The sequence below is a fragment of the Coenobita brevimanus genome, chromosome 104, assembly GCF_032717465.1.
Source record: "Coenobita brevimanus isolate Jiangsu-jjx chromosome 104, ASM3271746v2, whole genome shotgun sequence".
NCBI lineage: Eukaryota > Metazoa > Arthropoda > Malacostraca > Decapoda > Coenobitidae > Coenobita > Coenobita brevimanus.
This window is the reverse complement of record NC_137057.1, coordinates 18,694,935-18,715,441: the sequence shown is the minus strand read 5'-3', so window position 1 is coordinate 18,715,441 and position 20,507 is coordinate 18,694,935. Positions and strand designations below refer to the sequence as shown.

Genomic DNA, 20,507 nt, shown 5'->3' with positions numbered 1-20,507 from the left:
ACATGTATTAATGTATATTACTGGTTGTAGGCTGTAACAGTAACGGGCAAGTGAAACTAGTATCCGTTTAAGAGAGGTGCTGTAAGGTTGAAAAAGACAAAATTAACATCATTAAATGTTATTTTAGTTATAGAAATTTAAAGGCTTCATTTGAACCAAAACATCCACTTCTGAAACAATATTTTGTCACATTCCACAAAGACAAACTAAAATAAAAATGTTTTTTATCAATTGATAAATTGATTTTAATGGGAGCCTTGGGCCTGGATCTCGCTGGTAAGCATTTCCATTCGCGGCTCAGTCGTAGAAAGTGCTACCCTCAAATCATGTTCAGGTTGCATCCAATTTCTGCTTTTCGTTTTGATGGCAGCCAGATATGCAAACCCTGATCGGCACAAATAGGTTGTAACGAACGGCAACAACACTTTCACAGCCTCACTTCCAAGGACTGGTTTCTCCTTCACAGTAGTCCAGAACACTGCCAGTGACTGTTTCATCATGTTGCACCTCGATGAGCTCCTCTTGCAGATTTGGGATGGAAGACTCTTCTTCTGAGAGGTGTTCGACGTGGACATCGAAGGGTCTGCGTCCCCATTTGTATTTCTCATGCAACTCTTCATCCGGAATGTATCTGTCAAACTTCTCACTCAACTTCTCAAGGTGCTCAACAATGACACTTTGTTCGTCCACAAGCGTGACGTCTTCATCTTCCTGAAAAAGGTTCAAGAGTGGAAAGGATGCAGTTTTCCCCCGCTCAATCGTTCCTTTCCACGACCTCAGTTTCGCCTTGAATACCTTGAGCTTTTCTGACACAAAGAGATGAGTTTTTTCTGTTCCTTGCATGGATATATTCAGCAAATTCAACACTGTAAATGTGTCTATTGGATATGCCAGTTTAAGCCACCACCTTGGTTCGGTAAGCCTTGATGCCGGTGCATGTTTCTTCTCGCTCAAGAAGATTTCAACCTCTGCACGCATTTCAAACACTCTCTAGATCACTTTCCCTCGGGACAGCCACCTGGCAGAAGAGTAGTAAAGCAGGTGTTCATATTCCGACCCCATATCAGAGCACATCTGACTGAACAGCCTTGCATTCAGAGCTGATGGTTTAATAAAATTCACTATTTGAATCACATCTTCTGCCACAGAGTTAAGCTGAAGTGACAATTTCCGGGAGGCAAGGTTTTCCCGGTGGAGCAGACAGTGGGTCATTATCAATGCGGGGTTGACTTGTTTTTACCTTAGCGGTGATACCCTGATGTGCCCCTAGCACTGCAGGTGCACCGTTCGTGCACACACTGAAGCACTGATCCCAGCTGAGGCCTTCTTTCTTGATGAAGCTGTCAACCAACTTGAACAGATCTTCACCTGTTGTTGTTGTCTCCAGCCGTTTACAGAACAAGTTCTCTTCCATATCATTCTTCCCTTGGTACCGCACAAATTCCAAGAGCTGTGCCTCGTCACCGACGTCAGTTGACTCATCCAACTGCAGGCTGAAGTTTCCGCTTTCCTTGATGGCAGCCACTACCTGTTCTTTGATGTCTTCCGACATCTCTTGAATCCGTCGGCTAATTGTGTTGTCTGGCAATAGAATAATTTATTTATTTTTTTTTTCACCGCATCATCTCCGAAAATAGTACAAACCGCATCAAGGACTGCTGGCTTCACCAACATTTCCCCAATTGTATGTGGCTGTTTACACTTAGCAGTTCTTTTTGCAGCCAGATAGGATGCAATTGTTGCTTGTCGAACAGAATACACTCCTGTGTTCATAGGGGTGTCCGACCGCTGACGCTGCAGTTGTTCTTCTTTCCTCTTGGAATACTGGCGGTCTTTCCCCGCCAGCGTCGGGTGTTTTCCGTGGAGATGGCGCTCGAGCTTGTTTTCTTTAAGCGACTCATGGCTGAGCACTTCCCCACATCTAACACATTGAGATATTTCGACCCCACCATCGATGAGAAGCGTAAACCCAATGTCAAGGAATTCTTCTTTGTACACCCGCTTTGTGGACATCACTGAAGAATCTGAAATGAAATATACACTTGCTTAATAATTAATCAGACAAAAGATGCTGTTTGGTACCGTCCGCCAGGAGGGGAGAGGGGGAGGGGGCCAAGGAATGAGGAGGGGAAGGAGCCAAGGAAAATGAAGGAGGGGAGGGGGCCAAGGAAAGAGGAGGAGGGGGTCAAGGAAGAGGAGGGGGGGAGGGGGTCAAGGAAGAGGAGAGGGGGAGGGGGTCAAGGAAGAGGAGGGGGGGAAGGGGTCAAGGAAGAGGAGGGGGGGCCAAGGAAAGAGGAGGGGGGCGGGGGCCAAGTAAAGAGGAGGAGGGGAGGGGGCCAAGGAAAGAGTAGGAGGGGGAGGGGCAAGAAAAGGGGAGGGGGAAGAGGAGTAAGGAAAGAGGAGGAGGGAAAGTGTAGGAGGGGGAGGGGGCAAGGGAAGTGCCCCCTTCCCCTCCTCCTGTTCCCTTGCCCCCCTCCTTCTCCTCCTCTTTCCTTGTCCCCCTCGCTCTCTAAATATGGCGGACGGTACCTTTCACTGACATACTTCGGTGCAATATTTCGTCGGCAAGTGAAATACTCAGTTTCTTTCTCATATTTACCTAGGAATTTTAAAGAAAGAAAGACTGAGTGAAACCTATACAGCACATTCCAATATACGGGTAAAAATACATTAATTTACCGACAGAAGATGAACAAGTTGGTAAAGAGTGTTTCCCGTTACGACCGTACAGCTCGAGTGGTGGCCTGAGACGTGCCTCCGCCCACAGCCATACAGCGTGTTAGTAAAAAAACATCAGCGGGAAATCCGTAGACTTCTGGCGGAATTCGTAGTAAAGAAATATACATAAACGTAATTGTTGATTCTTGTTTATGTATTTATGTATATATTTATTTATATAAAATTATAAGAATGTATATTCAATGTTGGTATCCCTGAGTGCCATACGCGTTTGGTACGTGAACAGCATCTCGTGTCCTGCAAACGTGAACCGTCCACGTCCAGTCTGAGCCAGGACTGGCCACTTTAACAGCAGTATATAACACGATCTCCAAAATCCTCAACCAATATGTGTATATATGCTGCAAACATCTCAGAATCGGGAACTGAACATGTTTGATATTTTAAGGGCGTGGCGACCCCATGGGGTTGGGAGAGGGGAAGTTGGAGAGTAAAAGAAACTGCAGCATGGTTAAGAGATGTGATTTAGAGAGAGAGTGTGAGAGGGACCATGAGTCAGTGTGAAGAAGAAACTGCAGTATGGTTATGAAGTATGAGTTAGAGTGAGTGAGAGCGTCCATGAGTTAGAAATAGTAGAAGAAGAAACTGCAGTGTGGTTAAGAGATGTGATTTGGAGAGAGAGAGTGAGATTGGGAGTGCCCATGAGTTACAGAGAGTAGAAGAAGAAGAAATTGCAGCATGGTTTAGAGATAGCCTATGATTTAAAGAGAGAGAGAGAGAGAGAGAGAGAGAGAGAGAGAGAATGCCCGTGAGTTAGAGAGAAGAAGAAACTACAGTATGGTTAAGAGATGTGATTGATGAAGAAGTGACGATGGCAGTCCCAATTGCTACCCTGGCCACCAGTCCACAGTATAATTGAGCCTGTTGTTTATATATCATGTTGGTGTTGTCATTGGCCGTACGCCTGTATCTGGTGTTGTAAGGCGTATTTGGCAACACAATACCGGGTCTTTGTACCAGCACGATTTCTGTTTAAATACCGTCATCATTATTCTTACCGCCTTCACCACCACCATCACCATTATCGTCATCATCATCATCATCATCTCCTCCTCCTCCTCCTCCTCCTCCTCCTCCTCCTCCTCTATCATCAAAATCATCATCATCATCATCATCATCGGCGACGCCTTGTTCCCCCTGGCTGTTTGAATCTGATGTAAATGTTTCTGGATGCTCCCTCATCCTATCGCTTAGTAGGATAGTTAGCATGATGGTTGTAGTAGTGTATAAGTTAATTTTTATACAGTTATTGTGCCGTGCAGTATTAATTATTATTATTATTATTATTATTATTATTATTATTATTATATTACTATAGTCAGTCACAGCCCGAATACTTAGTTGTGGTTGCGTGAAATTCGAATGAGTCTCCTTGGTTACTAGTCAGCTCAACCCCCCCCCAACCTGTATACTAGGTCGTGTTTACGTGAAATTCGATGAGCCTTAGTTACGGGGTAATGTGAATCTCCTTGGTTACTAGTCAGGTCAACCCTCCAAACTGACTACACTTGGCCATCAACCGAACTGAAATGGGTTAGGGATCATTATCAGGTTAGAATTGGGATAGGGATCATTATCTATCTATTGCCAGACGCCTTAATCCCGTAAGATGTGGCCACAAACAAATCGCCTCCACGTCGCCCTGTCCCCCGCCATTTCACTGCCATGCATCCAGCTCACATCCCCCTCTCTCAAATACCTCTCCACTCCATCTCTTCATATCATCCTCGGCCTCCCCTTCCACCTCACTCACTCACTCTCCTCGCTAGTCTCTCGCTCCCCATCCTCACCAAATGGCAAACCACCTCTGTGTATTTCTCTTAACGCTTTCTATCACATCCACATCCACACCAGTATCTCAGGCGACAGGGAAAGAGAAAGTGACCGTAGATAATCCCTGTGAAAGATGACTGTAGTTGATTTACCTTAACTTGGTGCAAAATGTCGTCCTTTGGCAGCTTATTTCACGTAGCAGGTGGCTGAAAAAGTGTGTGTGTGAGACTACCATAATACAAAGAAGACATGGTGTAGTGCTTCTAGTGGACATCTACATACATACATACATACATTTAGATATACATACATACACACATATCCATTATACATATATACATACATTATACATTCACACATACTGTACATACATACATACACACACAAACATACATATATACATACATATACATGCACACACACATTGTACGTACATACACATATACATGCATAAGACATACACACGTACACACACATACTGTACATTTATACATACATACATACGCATTTACGTACATACATATATATATATACATTCATGATTCAGCAGCGATGCAATCAGTTTCTCTCCTGCGTCAATACTGTTATGTTCATAGTACTCTGAGATGGGTTGGCCTGGTGCAGAGAATAACACATTGCCTATAGTTCTTTCACCTTAACATGGCCCAAATTGTCGTCGTTTTACAGCTTACCTCACACAGCTGATTGGCGGAAAAAGACAATGCTGTGGCTGTACATCACTCATAGCACTTCTTCGTGACTAGCTTGACATTTTCTTCTTTCACCTTAACTTAGCCCAGGTGTTGGTTGTAGCTTATTTCACATAGCTCAGTGGCCGAAAAAGACTGCCTTGGCTCTACATCCCTTTCGTAGCACTTCTTCGTGACTAACATCATAGTCTAGTGGGGAACTATAGTTATTACAGCCCGGCATTCATGATGGAGAGACGGCATTTTTAGGTGCAGCCCGTGTTCTCTTCAGCCGTTCCCTAGCACCGATTCGTGACTGGCATCATATACCGGTGTTAATCCCTGGCTACTAGTCGCAGTTCAGAGTAAGAGTGATGGCAGTTTTAGGCCAAGTTAGTGTAGAATGAGTATAGCATCATTGACATCGTTCCTCTCAACGACGGTAATTTTAGTCGTTGCTATTAATTAGAGTCAGATTTTGCTTCATACGCTAACTTCCAAACTCATTAACTAGGTCTAATATGCAGAATAAATCGGTAAGCAAGATGTGTTAGGAATTCTCAAGTGTCAGTTGCAATAAGACCGGGAGTCTGCGTTGCCATGGAGATATTTGCTTTCCCGTCAACTTCATCTCTCCTTTCTGGCTAACGAGAGAGAGGAGGGATGTCGCTCTCATCCTCACTCCACGGTGACCAGCATAAAAGTGACGATATTTCAATAATTTCACCTGCCAGCTGTGTGTTTTTGGTACAGGCGGGTGTGTATATGGTTATTACAACACTGGATCACTTATGTATCGCCTGTGTACCTGAACAATGTCATTTAAGCCAAAAATATTATTCTTTCAGTGTTGCCAATACTAGGAGGAAACGTACCATCCCAGTTACACTCTTAAGACTAATAAAAACGGCTTTACTTTCTAGTTTGTAATAAAGTGATGGTTTGTATGGTGTTAATATCACACGTAACTGCATTTCCTATGGTATAACTCCTTTATTTTCTTATTATCCTCGGTGTAAAATCTTGACTGGGTCAACAGGTAATGCAGTCCTGATGTGGGAACTGTTGTGAGTCGGTCTGTGCTGGAAAAGGTTCAAGGTTTGGGTTGAACTGCTTCCTTCACCTCACGTAATGTGTGTTTAAGCTGCAGTTATCATTGATGCTGCTGTCTGGCTGAACCCAAGTGAACACATGCCATGTAACAACATTAATTGCACCATCAGTTGGGTAAATTAAACCCGAGTATTTATGAAAATGCTGGAGCGCTGGCAGGTTCGAAGCATGGTTGGTGTGAAGTGGTTGGTGTGGTGGATGAAAGGAGGGTGTAGTGCAGAATGGGAAAATAGGAGAGGATAGGCCAAGACTGATGCTGTGTGAGAACAGAACATTTGTTAGGGTAGGACAAGACAGGCCAGATGTCAGGCTAAGTTTTACTGTACAAAATATACCAGGTAAAGTGATTGGTAAGGCTCAGGTCAACTTATACCTGCTGTTTCTGTTCTTGGTATCCAAACCTGACAGTCTTTACTACAGCACCATCATGCAACGGAACTTACTGTTTTAATGGTAATATTATTTTAACGACGTTGGTTTATTTCTGTATTATTACTGTTAATTATGCATGCAGGAAGGAGGCATTTTATTGGGTAGTTATGTAGTGTGATTAAAACAGAAAACCTATCTACACTAACAGCACATTAGGTAAACCCGCTGATTTAGTTCAGCCAAAACCTGGGCTGTATTTATAAACTGTTCTAAACATAAACTGTGTATATAACTGCCTTTGTAGACGCTTACCATCACTCAGGCAACTAACAAACACTTTACAAAATAATTAAACACTATTACAGTGACAAAATATGAAAAACAAAACCACTTGTCACACTAGATAACTTATGGCGTTGAGTTTATGCTGTAGATTACTTAGGAACCTTTATAAATCCCAGCCTGAAGCTCTCACAACACCCACGGGCCATAGTTATAAATTATCCCAGGCCTTAGTTCCATGTAGGATTCTTTGACTTATTATCGCTATTCACAACGTTACCAATCACTTCACAACGTAACTAAGAGTGAATATTACAGTGATAAATACAACACACAATTGTACTGTTTATGATTGACTGCTACAGGAACGTGTATATCGTAAGAAATGCCTAGGATGCTTTGTGAATATGGGTGGCACAGTTCCCAGATCACGGTGTATTATGGATGGATCAGTTTACCACATTTACCACACCAGTAGCCGTGTGGTAAAGACAGTAACATAAGAATTAAATGGTTTACATAATACTAAGACAGTATGATACCTTAATTTACTACAGACTTGAAACCTGAGTTGTGTTAGTTTGCTTTTAAGACCGCCGTGGGGTGATGGTATTGTTCTTAAACTTGCCACCACTGTAAGAGTATTATTTTTGCCTTAAATAAACTTGTTCAGGTATACACGCGATATATAAACAATGCCAGTGTTGTAACATACTTGCCCCCACCCGCCAGTACCAGAAAAACAGGCATGGATGTTGCATTAGTGGAAATATCGTCATTTTTATGTGGGTCACCGAGGAGGCGGGACGAGGGGCACGCTGGCCCTTTCCCTACGTCAGGGGTTCCCACACAGGGGGCCGTGTGAGGGATTTGCATATGCCAGGGGAAATTAAAAACAGACATGGCCGATAATGGTCAGAGTATTATTTTTTATGAGTTGCTCGTTATTAGTATATGACGAAATGCTTTTTGGATTTTAATTTGAGCTTATTAGGAATAAGGATAATTTTTTTGGATCTCATACTATATAATATGATGCATAAACATACAACATTAAAATATTGCCATACCTTTATAAAAATCCCTTTATCATCGCCATATTTCTTGGCGTTACACATTACACAGTACCGCTACGTGGAGGTAGGTAACTCAGCACAACACTCCCAGGCGGGGAACTCAGCCACATTTACCAAGTAGTCAAAGTCCGGGCTGATACTACTATTCACATATATTTCCTATACACAGCTCATCCTCTTGGGGGCCATCCCGCCTCCATATAACCTGGACCTCGCCATGTGGAAGGACCCTGTTCCCACCCTGGCCAAGTGCTGTCTGCCACAGCAAGGCGCCTGCTTGCTTGTGCTTGATTGGTCTGCTCTTTCTCTCTCTCTCTCTCTCTCTCTCTCTCTCTCTCTCTCTCTCTCTCTCTCTCTCTCTCTCTCACACACACACACACACACACACACACACACACACACACACACACACACACACACACACACACACACACCGAGGTAAAGTAACGGGAGCAACCATAAACGGGAAGTATTTGTAATTAATTAATGGTTGAGGAGGTGGTGGCATTGGCGGCGGTGTTGGAAAATCAGCTATTTTGGTCAAAGTTATTTTCGTGCTGTATGTCACAAAATTATATATATATCGTACATACCATATACGTCTAATTTTTTAACCGATAGAAAGTCTATACATAATTAGATGAATTGGAAAAGCATATACATTCCTGTGAAACATTGGCATTAATACAGTGTACTATTCTAGATATTAAGAGTATGCGTGCTAGTGTGTGTGTGTGTGTGTGTGTGTGTGTGTGTGTGTGTGTGTGTGTGTGTGTGTGTGTGTGTGTGTGTGCTGTGAGGGTACTGAATTAATAAGTGCCAGTATACACGCGTGTGGTGATTAACTCCATGTTTAATTAATAGGTATACATGCTTATTTCCTCTGTCTCATTTCAGCACACTCACTGCCATCCCCACGCCCACACCAGCAGCCTTAGCCGTCTCCGCAACACACAAGGGCCTCCAGGTGAGTTGGCAGTGTATTAGAGGCATACACACATAATGCATTTCCTAATCCTGCAGCATCACAAACACTTCATCACTTCATTCCTTTCAAACACAAGAATTTTTACTCTTTACTACATTCATATCCAGATTTCGTTTCTCTCTCTCTCTCTCTCTCTCTCTCTCTCTCTCTCTCTCACACACACACACACACACACACACACACACACACACACCATCCAGGTGAAATATGTTGAGTAATTAGCTAAGGTGGCATAGTAGGCGTCGTAGTACCCATCCTTCAGCGATTAATTCTGCCTATAAGACCTGAATATTGTCTTGTTTATTGATTATATGGGTTTAATATAAGTATAGTTTACGTCAGTAATGCTGGATGAAGATACTGAGGTGTGGAGTGCAGAATAAGTCGCCAAGGTAGAGGTGTTACGAAATAAAGGCCAGTTGGCGTACCACCGTGAGTCTGCGTTACCATGGAGATAATACCACCGTGAGTCTGCCTTGCCATGGAGATAATACCACCGTCAGTCTGCCTTGCCATGGAGATAATACCACCGTCAGTCTGCCTTGCCATGGAGATAATACCACCGTCAGTCTGCGTTGCCATGGAGATAATACCACCGTCAGTCTGCGTTGCCATGGAGATAATACCACCGTGAGTCTGCCTTGCCATGGAGATAATACCACCGTGAGTCTGCGTTGCAATGGAGATAATACCACCGTCAGTCTGCCTTGCCATGGAGATAATACCACCGTCAGTCTGCCTTGCCATGGAGATAATACCACCGTGAGTCTGCCTTGCCATGGAGATAATACCACCGTGAGTCTGCCTTGCCATGGAGATAATACCACCGTCAGTCTGCCTTGCCATGGAGATAATACCACCGTCAGTCTGCCTTGCCATGGAGATAATACCACCGTCAGTCTGCCTTGCCATGGAGATAATACCACCGTCAGTCTGCCTTGCCATGGAGATAATACCACCGTCAGTCTGCGTTACCATGGAGATAATACCACCGTCAGTCTGCCTTGCCATGGAGATAATACCACCGTGAGTCTGCGTTGCAATGGAGATAATACCACCGTCAGTCTGCGTTGCCATGGAGATAATACCACCGTGAGTCTGCCTTGCCATGGAGATAATACCACCGTGAGTCTGCCTTGCCATGGAGATAATACCACCGTCAGTCTGCGTTGCCATGGAGATAATACCACCGTGAGTCTGCCTTGCCATGGAGATAATACCTCCGTGAGTCTGCCTTGCCATGGAGATAATACCACCGTCAGTCTGCCTTGCCATGGAGATAATACCACCGTCAGTCTGCCTTGCCATGGAGATAATACCACCGTCAGTCTGCCTTGCCATGGAGATAATACCACCGTCAGTCTGCCTTGCCATGGAGATAATACCACCGTCAGTCTGCCTTGCCATGGAGATAATACCACCGTCAGTCTGCCTTGCCATGGAGATAATACCACCGTGAGTCTGCCTTGCCATGGAGATAATACCACCGTCAGTCTGCCTTGCCATGGAGATAATACCACCGTCAGTCTGCCTTGCCATGGAGATAATACCACCGTCAGTCTGCGTTGCCGTGGAGATAATACCACCGTCAGTCTGCGTTGCCATGGAGATAATACACCACCGTCAGTCTGCGTTGCCGTGGAGATAATACCACCGTCAGTCTGCCTTGCCATGGAGATAATACCACCGTGAATACCATGGAAATCATAGGCTTTCCCGCCAACAGGACCGTCCGTGGCATCACCTCTTCTTTGGGGGCGGGGGGGATGTTTTGCGTGGGAGGTTTTTCAATAACTGAGTTGTAGAGTTCTCTGGTTCCATTTAGCGGTTCTTTGTAAAGGGTAACGCCAAGGAATCTAGCGGTGTTATAGACATTTTCATAAAGGTTCAGGAATATTGTGCATGTTCTGTTTTTATGTAGCATGATTATGTATGATGTGTTATCTGATATCTCTAATAAAAAAAAAATTAATAAGCCCAGATTAAAATCCAAAACAATTGGTCAGTAAATACATATATAACGAACAGCACATCAGGAGGTACCCTTTGGCCATTTTAGCCTTATCTGTCCAATCACCCCATGGAATATCCACATCCCCCCCCACCCCCGCCCCATTTATGAACCCCAGAGACAAAAAAAAGAGAGACCGCAGCGGTCCCCTCACCCTGTCTCCTCGGTGGCCCATATAAAAATGACGATATTTCCACAAATGTAACTTCCATGTGTGTTTGTTTGGTACAGGGGCGTGGGTACAGGGTCATTACAACACTGGCATCATTTATGTATCGCGTTTATACCTAATTAAGTATATTAAAGGCAAAAGTATTGGTTTTACAGTGGTGCCAAGTTAAACAGGAAGGCTGGCATCCCACATCAGTCTGAAAAGCAAATGAAAGCAACTCAGGTTTCTGAGTTCAAGGGATATTGAAGGCTTATATTGTCAGAGTAATGCGTAAAACATTGAATTATTATGTTACTGTCTTTACCACTAAGCTACTTATGTCGTAAATCAAGCACACACTCCCAAAACAGCAAATATTTTTAATGTGAGAGTCGAGTCTGCATTGCTATGGAAACCACTCGTTTTCTCGCCAGCAGGAGCGACGCGCGTCATCCTTTCTCGTCGGTGGCCAACCTAAAAATGACGATATTTCCATTATTTTAAATTTTTTGACTGTTTCTTTGAGGCAGGAGGGTGGGTGTATGGTTTGTACAATACTAACACCACTTATTTATTGCAGACGTTGAGGATAAAGATTATTTAAAGCAAAATAATATGCTACACAGTGTTCTCAAGTATAATAAGACCAGTATCCTGCCGATTCAATCTTAACTCATGGCAAAATTACTGAGGATTCCAGGTTTTTAGTCAACTTAGAGTTCATGAAGGTTTAATATTTTCAATAACGACTATTTGTATGTCACTTCCCTTAATTGTATAACTACTCATATTATAATAAAATCAAATTTCGTATATCGCCAGCACACCTAGATCTGGGAACTGCGTGGTGTCGTGAGACCTCGAGGTGTTGGTTGAACTGACAAATGTCTTTGGTCGAGCTGATTCATTGATTCAATTCAACGAGGCTAGATAACCTGCGTGTTTGAACTACACTCTCCTATGACTTTATTTTCACACACACAGCCACAACAGCACATCAGTACGGTTAATTACCATATATTATCAGCGACAAACACCTCAAGCAGCGTTAAAAAACAACCCCTGTTGTGGATCTTGCTGCTGAAATTATGAAGCTAGAATCTGCAGTCTTTGGCATCCATGTTGGGCCAGGGAGACCAACGCAACACAGAAATTACAAGAGTGATATCTTGGCGATTTCTTTCATTTAAGAGAGAATTTTGTCCTATTCCTTGTATACGCAAAGAGGCCAGTCTGTACCACCTTCAGGCGGACTACCAGCCTCCAGAATGACCTAATAATGATACAAGAGACAGCCATTAAACTTAGATCAGCGAATTAGTTACTTGCAAGGGTTTCTCTTCTTAGTGTAACAACTTGACAGTCTCACCAACAGCACCCTAAAAATGACGTCAGAATTAAAAATAATTTAACCTTAGCGCCATTGATCTATTTTGTATTATTATTATCAACTTATGTGACTGAGAAACTTGCCAATTTGGGTGTAGTTATGTAGTGAAGTTAAGGCAGACATCAAGTGCACATTAGCACCACATTAGCTGACGTGACACATTAAGTTCTAACAAAATATGACGTAATATTCATAACATTTCTCACCTTTACCTGTGTACAGGAGCCTTTTGCTTTCACTGGTATATCCCCCAAACACTTTACAAACAAACCAGGCTGAATATTTAGCTGGGAATACCTCCATACACACCGGTTTCTGATACCGATTAATTTCTATAAAGGAATATTTATCGTAAGAAATGGTTAAGATTATTTACGAATACAATGCTACAGCCATCGCACCCTCCGGCCTCGCATCACGGCACACAGTTGCCAGATCACAGGGTGTCTCCGGAAGTTGCATGTCAGTAATTCAGTTAACAAAGAGACACGAATATCTCACAGAATAGTTTTGAATTATGACCGCTAAGACAGCAAGGACGAAATATGGAAGAGAAACTAGCAGTCTTTATAATATTCCTTTGATCTCGAACCGAAATCAGTGGACAAAGATACTTGTACTATTGGTAACATTGGTATGCACATCATTTTAGCTTTAAATACAATTATTCGACTATACAGGCGAGAAGTAAGCCATGTCGGTATTGTAATATCGGTACAGCCACCCGTCTGCACCAAGGAGACAGTCCTGAACGATAGAATAGTGGAAATATCGTCATTTTTATGCCGGTCATCGCGGAGTGAGGATGGTAGGAACGTCGCTTTGGTGAGGGGCAAGATCAGTGGTTTCCATGGCAACGCAGACTCACCCTCGTATTCCTAGTGCCCCTGGAGATGGGTAACACGTTTTCCTTAGCTATTTATTCTGCACATTACATCTCAGTGGCATCTTTTACGTTACTGACGCGAACTATATCTCTACTATAATGACATAGCATATACTGTAATGTCTAGGTGTAATATAATTATTTTGTAACACTTCATCCATACTGATATACTCTGCTCATTATGCCTCATTATCTTTTCGTAATGTTAATAAAAAAATTGCTGTCAAACGAGATAAATTAAATACAAAAGAAGGCCAACATATAATACTGGAATAAATTACCTCGTAAAATGTGCTACGAAACCCTAGAGAAGACCAGCCCCAGCAACAAGTGAAATCGTTTGAAGGTGGCGGGAGTAAAATGAATGATGGGTTATAGGAGTGCTTGTAATATTTATCTTGATATAAGCTCAGAGCAGCCTGGGTTTGACTTACGGGACACTATATATTATTTTGCCTCTATGTCCTTGCATGTCTCTTTCTATGTTTGTCTATGTCTGCATCTATTTGTATCTAATTATCTATCTATCGCTACACGCTTGATTCCCGTCAGGGTTGGCTACAAACGCGTTGTCGTCCGCCACCTGACTGACCTCTCTCCAGCTCACATATCCCATCCCTCGGCTGCGTCTGAATGCTATCCCTCCGTCTCATCCTCGTCTTCCATTCCCTCACCCTCCCGTGTCACCTCGCTTACACACACTTGGCCAGACCATCTCATAGTACTGTATATCTTTTAATGTGCTTCCCACCTCCACATCAACATCACCTCGCTCCAACACTTCTCCTTTGCCTCTCTCACGTAATGGTGCCGTCAGATATTTAGGTCTTGCTGTTTCCATATGACTTTATATAGTTTAGGATAGACTTTTGGCCCTGAAGGAGTGGCATCCAGTCTGCCTGAACCCCTTCACTGATGCACCACTCCTGAAATGGAATAACATGGTGTGCTGGTAGGAAGACTGAGGTAACATCATGGGATATAAACAGTATGCAGTATAATGTTAAGGTGTGTGTGTGTGTGAGTGTGTGTGTGTGTGTGTGTGTGTGTGTGTGTGTGTGTGTGTGTGTGTGTGGAATAAAATCGTGTGCTGGTAGGAAGAGTCAGGTAACAAAATAGATTTTGAGATATTAACAGTTTGCAATGTAATGTTAAAGTGTACGTGTATGTGTGGTGTGTGTGTGTGTGTGTGTGTGTGTGTGTGTGTGTGTGTGTGTGTGTGTGTGTGTGTGTCCAGTTAATAGGTATTTAATTTACTATTGCCTCATTTCAGCACCCCCACTGCCACATCCACGGCCACACCCGCAGACTGAGCCCCTCCGCAACACAAGACACCTGCAGGTGAGTTGCCTCCTCCCTCCCCCTCACTGCCAACCTCCTCCTCCACCTCCCCCCTGAGTGCCAACCTCCTCCTCCACCTCCCTCCCTCAGTGCCATCCTCCTCCACCTCCTCCTCCTCCTCCTCCTCCTCCTCTCCCTCAGTGTCAACCTCCTACTCCACCTCCTCTCCCTCAGTGCCAACTTCCTCCTCCTCTTCCTCAGTACTTCTCCTCCTCCTCCTCTCCCTCAGTGCCAACCTCCTCCTCCTCCTCTCTCTTAGTGCCAACCTCCTCCTCTTCCTCAGTGCCAACCTCCTCCTCCTCCTCTCTCTTAGTGCCAACCTCCTCCTCCTCCTCTCTCTTAGTGCCAACCTCCTCCTCTTCCTCAGTGCCAACCTCCTCCTCCTCCTCTTCCTCAGTGCCAACCTCCTCCTCCTCCTCTTCCTCAGTGCCAACCTCCTCCTCCTCCTCTTCCTCAGTGCCAACCTCCTCCTCCTCCTCAGTGCCAACCTCCTCCTCCTCCTCCTCCTCTCCCTCAGTGCCAACCTCCTCCTTTACCTCCCCCTCAGTGCCAACCTCCTCCTCCTCCTCCTCTCTCCTCCTCCTCCTCCTCTCCCTTAGTGCCAACCTCCTCCTCCTCCTCTCTCCTCCTCCTCCTCCTCCTCTCCCTCAGTGCCAACCTCCTCCTCCTATCCCTCAGTGCCAACCTCCTCCTCCTCCTCCTCTCCCTCTGTGCCAGCCTTCTTCCTCCTCCACTTCCTCCACTTCTCAGTGCCAACTTCCTCCCCCCTTCCCCTTCTCGTCTTCCCCCCTCCTCATCTCCTCCTCCTCGTCCCCCCTCCCCCTTCTCTTCTTCCCCCCTTCCCCATCTCCTCGTCCTCCCTCCCCCTTCTCATCTCACCTCTCCCTCATTGCCAGCCTCCTCCCCCTCCACCAGTGCCAGCCTCCTCCTCCTCCTCCTCCTCCTCCTCCTCCTCCTCCTCCTCTTCGTCATCATCATCACCCCCTCCGTCTCTTCTTTCCCCCTTCTCCCCTCATCTCCTCCACCTTGTCATCATACTCCCCCCTCTTCCCCTCCCCCACCCCCTCATCCTCCTCCTCTCCCCCACTCCCCTCATCCTTCTCTTCCCCCACCTCTCTCATCCTCCTTTCCCCATCCCCTCCTCCTCATCCTCATCCTCATCCTCCTCTCCCCCACCCCCCTCATCCTGATTCTCCTCCCCTCCCCCACTTCCCTCATCCTCATCCTCGCCCCCACCCCCCTCATTCTCACCCTCTTCCCCCACCCACCTTTTCCTCATCCTCTCCCCCACCCCCCTTTTCCTCATCATCCCCATCCTCCCTCGTCCTCATCCTCTCCCCTACCCCCTCGTTCTCATCTCTTTCCTCCACCTCCTTATCCTCTCCCCCACCCCGTTCATCCTCCTCCTCCTCTTCCCCCACCCTCCTCATCATCATCATCCTCTTCCCCCACCCCCTCATCATCATCCTCTCCCCCACCCCCCTCATCATCATCATCCTCTTCCCCCACCCCCCTCTTCCTCATCCTCCACCTCCCCCCTCGTAATCATCCTCTCCCTCATCCCCCTCATCCTCATCGTCTCCCCCACCCCCCTTATCCTTATCTTCCCCAACCCCCCTCATCCTCTCCCCCACCCCCTTCATCCTCTCCCCCACCCCCTCATCGTCTCCCCAATCCCTTTCATCCTCATCCTTCCCCTCATTCTCTCCCCCACCCCCTCTTCTCCTCATCCTCTCCCCCACCCCCTCATCCTCCTCCCCACCCCCCTCATCCTCCTCCCCACTTCCCTCATCCTCCTCACCCCCCCCCTCAACCTCTTCATCCTCCCCTTCTGCCCCTCGTCCCCCTTCCTCTTCCACCCCTAAAACCCCTCCCCCTCATCCTCGTCCCCTCTCCTGCCCGTCCTTCTCGTCCCTTCTTCCTCCTCCTCCCCTCTCCGTCCCCTCCTCCTCATCCCCTCTCCTCTTCCTCCTCATCTCCTCTCTCTCCCCTTTTCCTCCCCCTCATCCTTACTCCTCCCCCTCATCCCCCCTCCTCCTCGTCCCCTCTCTTCCCCCTCATCCTCGTCCTCCTAATCCTCTTCCCCCTCCTAATCCTCTTCCCCTTCCCAAGCCTCTTTCTTCTCCTAATCCTCTTCCCCCTCCTAATTCTTGCCCCCTCCTAATCCTCTTCCTCCTCCTAATCTTCGTCTTCCTAATGCCTCTTCCTCGTCTCCTCTTCCACGCGGTTTTATGTTTTTCCTTTTTTTTGTAGTCTTTTTTCAATAATATTTTCGCCTGTGCAAATAAAGTCGTCTTCTATGTGTTTTAATTCCAAAATATGGGAGAGCGAAAAATAAATTTGGTGAGCTGCGGGATTTAGCAATAGGGCATCATAAGGCCCGGGTGTTCAGCAGTGGTACAAGCTTCCAAAATTTGCCGCCAGATGGCAGCACCAGTCTTGTCAGGAACAGCAAAACATAAGCCCCCTTCCCTGTGCAACCAAAAATAGTTCAAAGAATGACCAATAGATGGCAGCACTAACAATGGTGCTGCCATCTATGGGTCATCCTTTGAACTATCTTTGGTTGCACAGGGAAGGGAGCTTATGTTTTGCTGTTCCTGAGAAGACTGGTGCTGCCATCTGGTAGAAAATATGTGAACTAGACCAGTGCTGCCATCTGGTAGAAAATATGTGAACTAATTTTACCCGTGGTGAACACCAAGGCCTCATTCCCCCCTGTTCATCCAAGGGCCTGGTAAGTATTGTCTTGTACACTATACAGAGGATACAGGAAACAGGGTAGGTAGTATCGCCACCACTTTATTTTGTACTCCAGTATTCAACACGTTACATTCAAGTTACATTGTATATGAGGTTCAGGGCTGTGAAAAAGCATGTGAATAATGAAGGGGAAAATGTTAAAGGAGAGAGAGAGAGTCAGGGAGGGGGGGGGTTCTTTTCACAATTCATAACCCAGAATAAAAGGTAAAGACGCTTCTGTGGACTCCGCCAAGCCATATCAAAATATCAGACGGGATGGTTTTAGTGGTGGTAGTAGTAGTAGTACGAGTCACAAGTTCATCTGAAATGTGAACCCAGTGGACTGCAGGCTGAAATTGTGTAACTTACTTCTCCAGCCAATGTCGGTAATGAGAAAAGGAAGACGAAATGGCTAGGAGAGGGGGGAGGGGCAGGATAATGAGGAGGATGACGGGGGTTTAGGATATAGGAAGGAAATCTGAGACAGTTTAGTGATAAATTACTGGTGATTGGTGGGAAAATAGTAATCACCAGTACACAATAGTTCCAGCCTGCAGTCCACTGAGTTCACATTTCAGATGAACTACCACTACTACTACTACTAAACCATCCAGTATTATATCTTTATGTGGCGTGGGTAAGTGCACGGAAAGCATTTTGTATTTTTTCTGGCCCATAAATTGAGGGAAGAATCCCCCCCCCCCCATCAGTAACACTCTCCGTGACATCCCATCTCCCCTTATCACACCTGTCTCCCCTTAATACTCTCTCTCTCCTTATATGTACCCCATCCCCCCTCTCTCTCTCTCACCCCATCTCCCCTTATACGTACATTTCCCCCTCTCTCTCATCCCATCTTTCATGTACCCTCTCTGTCTCTTTCTCTCCCTATTCCTTTATAATACATCTCCCCCTTAACACACACACACACACACACACAACCCCATCATATCTCCCATTCTATTACCCTGCCTCCCTCTCCTGCATAAGGTGTAGGGGGTAAACTGTTAACATACGGTAAAGGTCTGACCAAACAGTGTGGAGTAGCTACATACTGTCTCTACAATTTATAATACTAAAGATGCCACTGCAATATACCAGTAATTATTTGCCCTCAGTATATACAGTATATATATTCTGGAGTGTAAAATCTGTAAGTTTTGATGTCTTTCCCAATGCTGTTGTTATTGTTTTGCTGCCAGCTTGAGTAGTGGCAACTCTAGTGTCACAATATACACTAATACTGACATTATACTGTACAGTGATACAGAACAATGTTATAACTGATTGACAATACCAACATCACACAGGACTGTACTCCGCAGAATTTAGCACAAGAATGAAAGATTGAAATTTAGGCCAAGTTAAGGTAAAAGGGGTATTGACAGGCAACTGAAACAAGATTTTTAAAATGTACATGTAAGAGTTTATTTTTACAAAATGACATTCATTTACTATACATACAGTATATGGTACATGGATATACTCTCTTCACCTTAACTTGGCCCAATTTTCATAATTCTGTAGCACAAGTTCTTGTAGTTCAATGCCAGAAACACATCATTTTCCCAGCACTTCCTCATGTCTAGCACAATATTCTAGGTAATCTCATTACAACTACTGTACGAAGAATTTTAGGCCAAGTTAGAGTAAAAATAATATAGTAATAATACTTCATTCAGACAAACTATGGTTCTGACATTCTTTGAAGCCTTTGTGGATCTATTTTATATTAACTTATTCAGGCCATCACAAGAAACTAATGGGAAACTGACTGGCTTTTGCAGTGTTGTCTCTGAAAGCAAACATTTTATGCCCCGTACTGAATGGCCTCTGTAAAAATTCAGTGTGAAGTACTTAAAAGCTACTTTAATTTTTTGCCTGCACACATCAGTCACTTTATATGAATTAACTGCTGGTAATAGCTTTAGAAAATTGTCCACCTGATGCAAAGTTTAATAGAAATTGACATAATAGAGCATTTAGAAGAAGGTCCACTGATCCAGCTCTACTCGTGTGTGTCTAAGAAACATGTTAAGCATTAAGCACAAGTTTGTTCTTTTTATATGTATTACAGGCCTAACCTGGGATTTAAAAAAGAAAAAAAAAATGCAGCATTGATTGCCCTGCCCACACACAACCTCTTCAATTTAAAATGTCCTGTACATAATTATTATAGTCCAGTTCAATCAATATACAACCATTTATATGTACACCCTATAAAAAAAGAATCGGGACCCCACTAGCTGATGCGTCTCGCAATGACCACTGATACGCACCAGAACTCAGTTGGGGCTTCAAATTCCTTCGTGCGGTGTGGCATATTGTATCGTGCAGTAAGGGTCCCGATTCTTTTTTTATAGGGCGTACAGCACACACTTACAGTACAGTAGGTGCATGACCACCATCTACCTGTGGTCAATAAATAAAACTTCAGCAAATGATGATTATGATGGATGATGGAAGCTCTGAGTTGCGGAGCTTGGACAACAGAAACAGTGGATTGCTGCTGCCTGGTAGGGAGAGAAAAACTGTGTTACTAGAGTAATAAGCCAAATATCTGCTTAGGAAGAGATACAGTATTAGTAAGTTTCCAGAACTGATGACAACATGGGCCATGGTTTTTTGCCCCAGCCCAATCCTACATCACACCCAACTTTCTTTTTTTTTTTTAATCATAACAATAAGAAATATTATCAGGGTTGGTGGGGGCACTCACCATCCACTCACTCGATGTTGTGCTGCCCCTAGGGTGACTGCCTATTCCTCCCTTCCTTCCTTCCTCTTCTGTCTTTCATTCCTTCATTCTTTCCTTTTCCTTCTGTCTATGGGTGATTCTACACTGAGTGACAAGCCAAATGGTTTCCTGTACACCAGGAAACCATTTACTATGCTGGGTGGAGTCTTTCAGTTTCTGGATCCTACCTAAACCAATCTCTTTTAGTGAAGTTAGG

The 20,507-nt window shown here is 44.8% G+C and overlaps 3 protein-coding genes across 3 annotated transcripts in view; all 3 read right to left on the bottom strand.

The window, feature by feature from the left end:
• Positions 1-20,507, bottom strand: part of MED11 (mediator complex subunit 11) — a 427,497-nt gene that overhangs the window by 111,776 nt on the left and 295,214 nt on the right. The gene's annotated exons all lie outside the window — the stretch shown is intronic.
• LOC145416042 (zinc finger MYM-type protein 6-like) lies at positions 436-978 on the bottom strand. Its single transcript, XM_080285142.1, has one exon. It carries the CDS (start codon positions 976-978, stop codon positions 436-438), a length of 543 nt encoding a protein of 180 aa, XP_080141268.1.
• On the bottom strand, positions 1,151-1,552 carry LOC145416041 (zinc finger BED domain-containing protein 5-like). Its single transcript, XM_080285140.1, has one exon. The coding sequence runs from the start codon at positions 1,550-1,552 to the stop codon at positions 1,151-1,153; it is 402 nt and encodes a 133-aa protein (XP_080141266.1).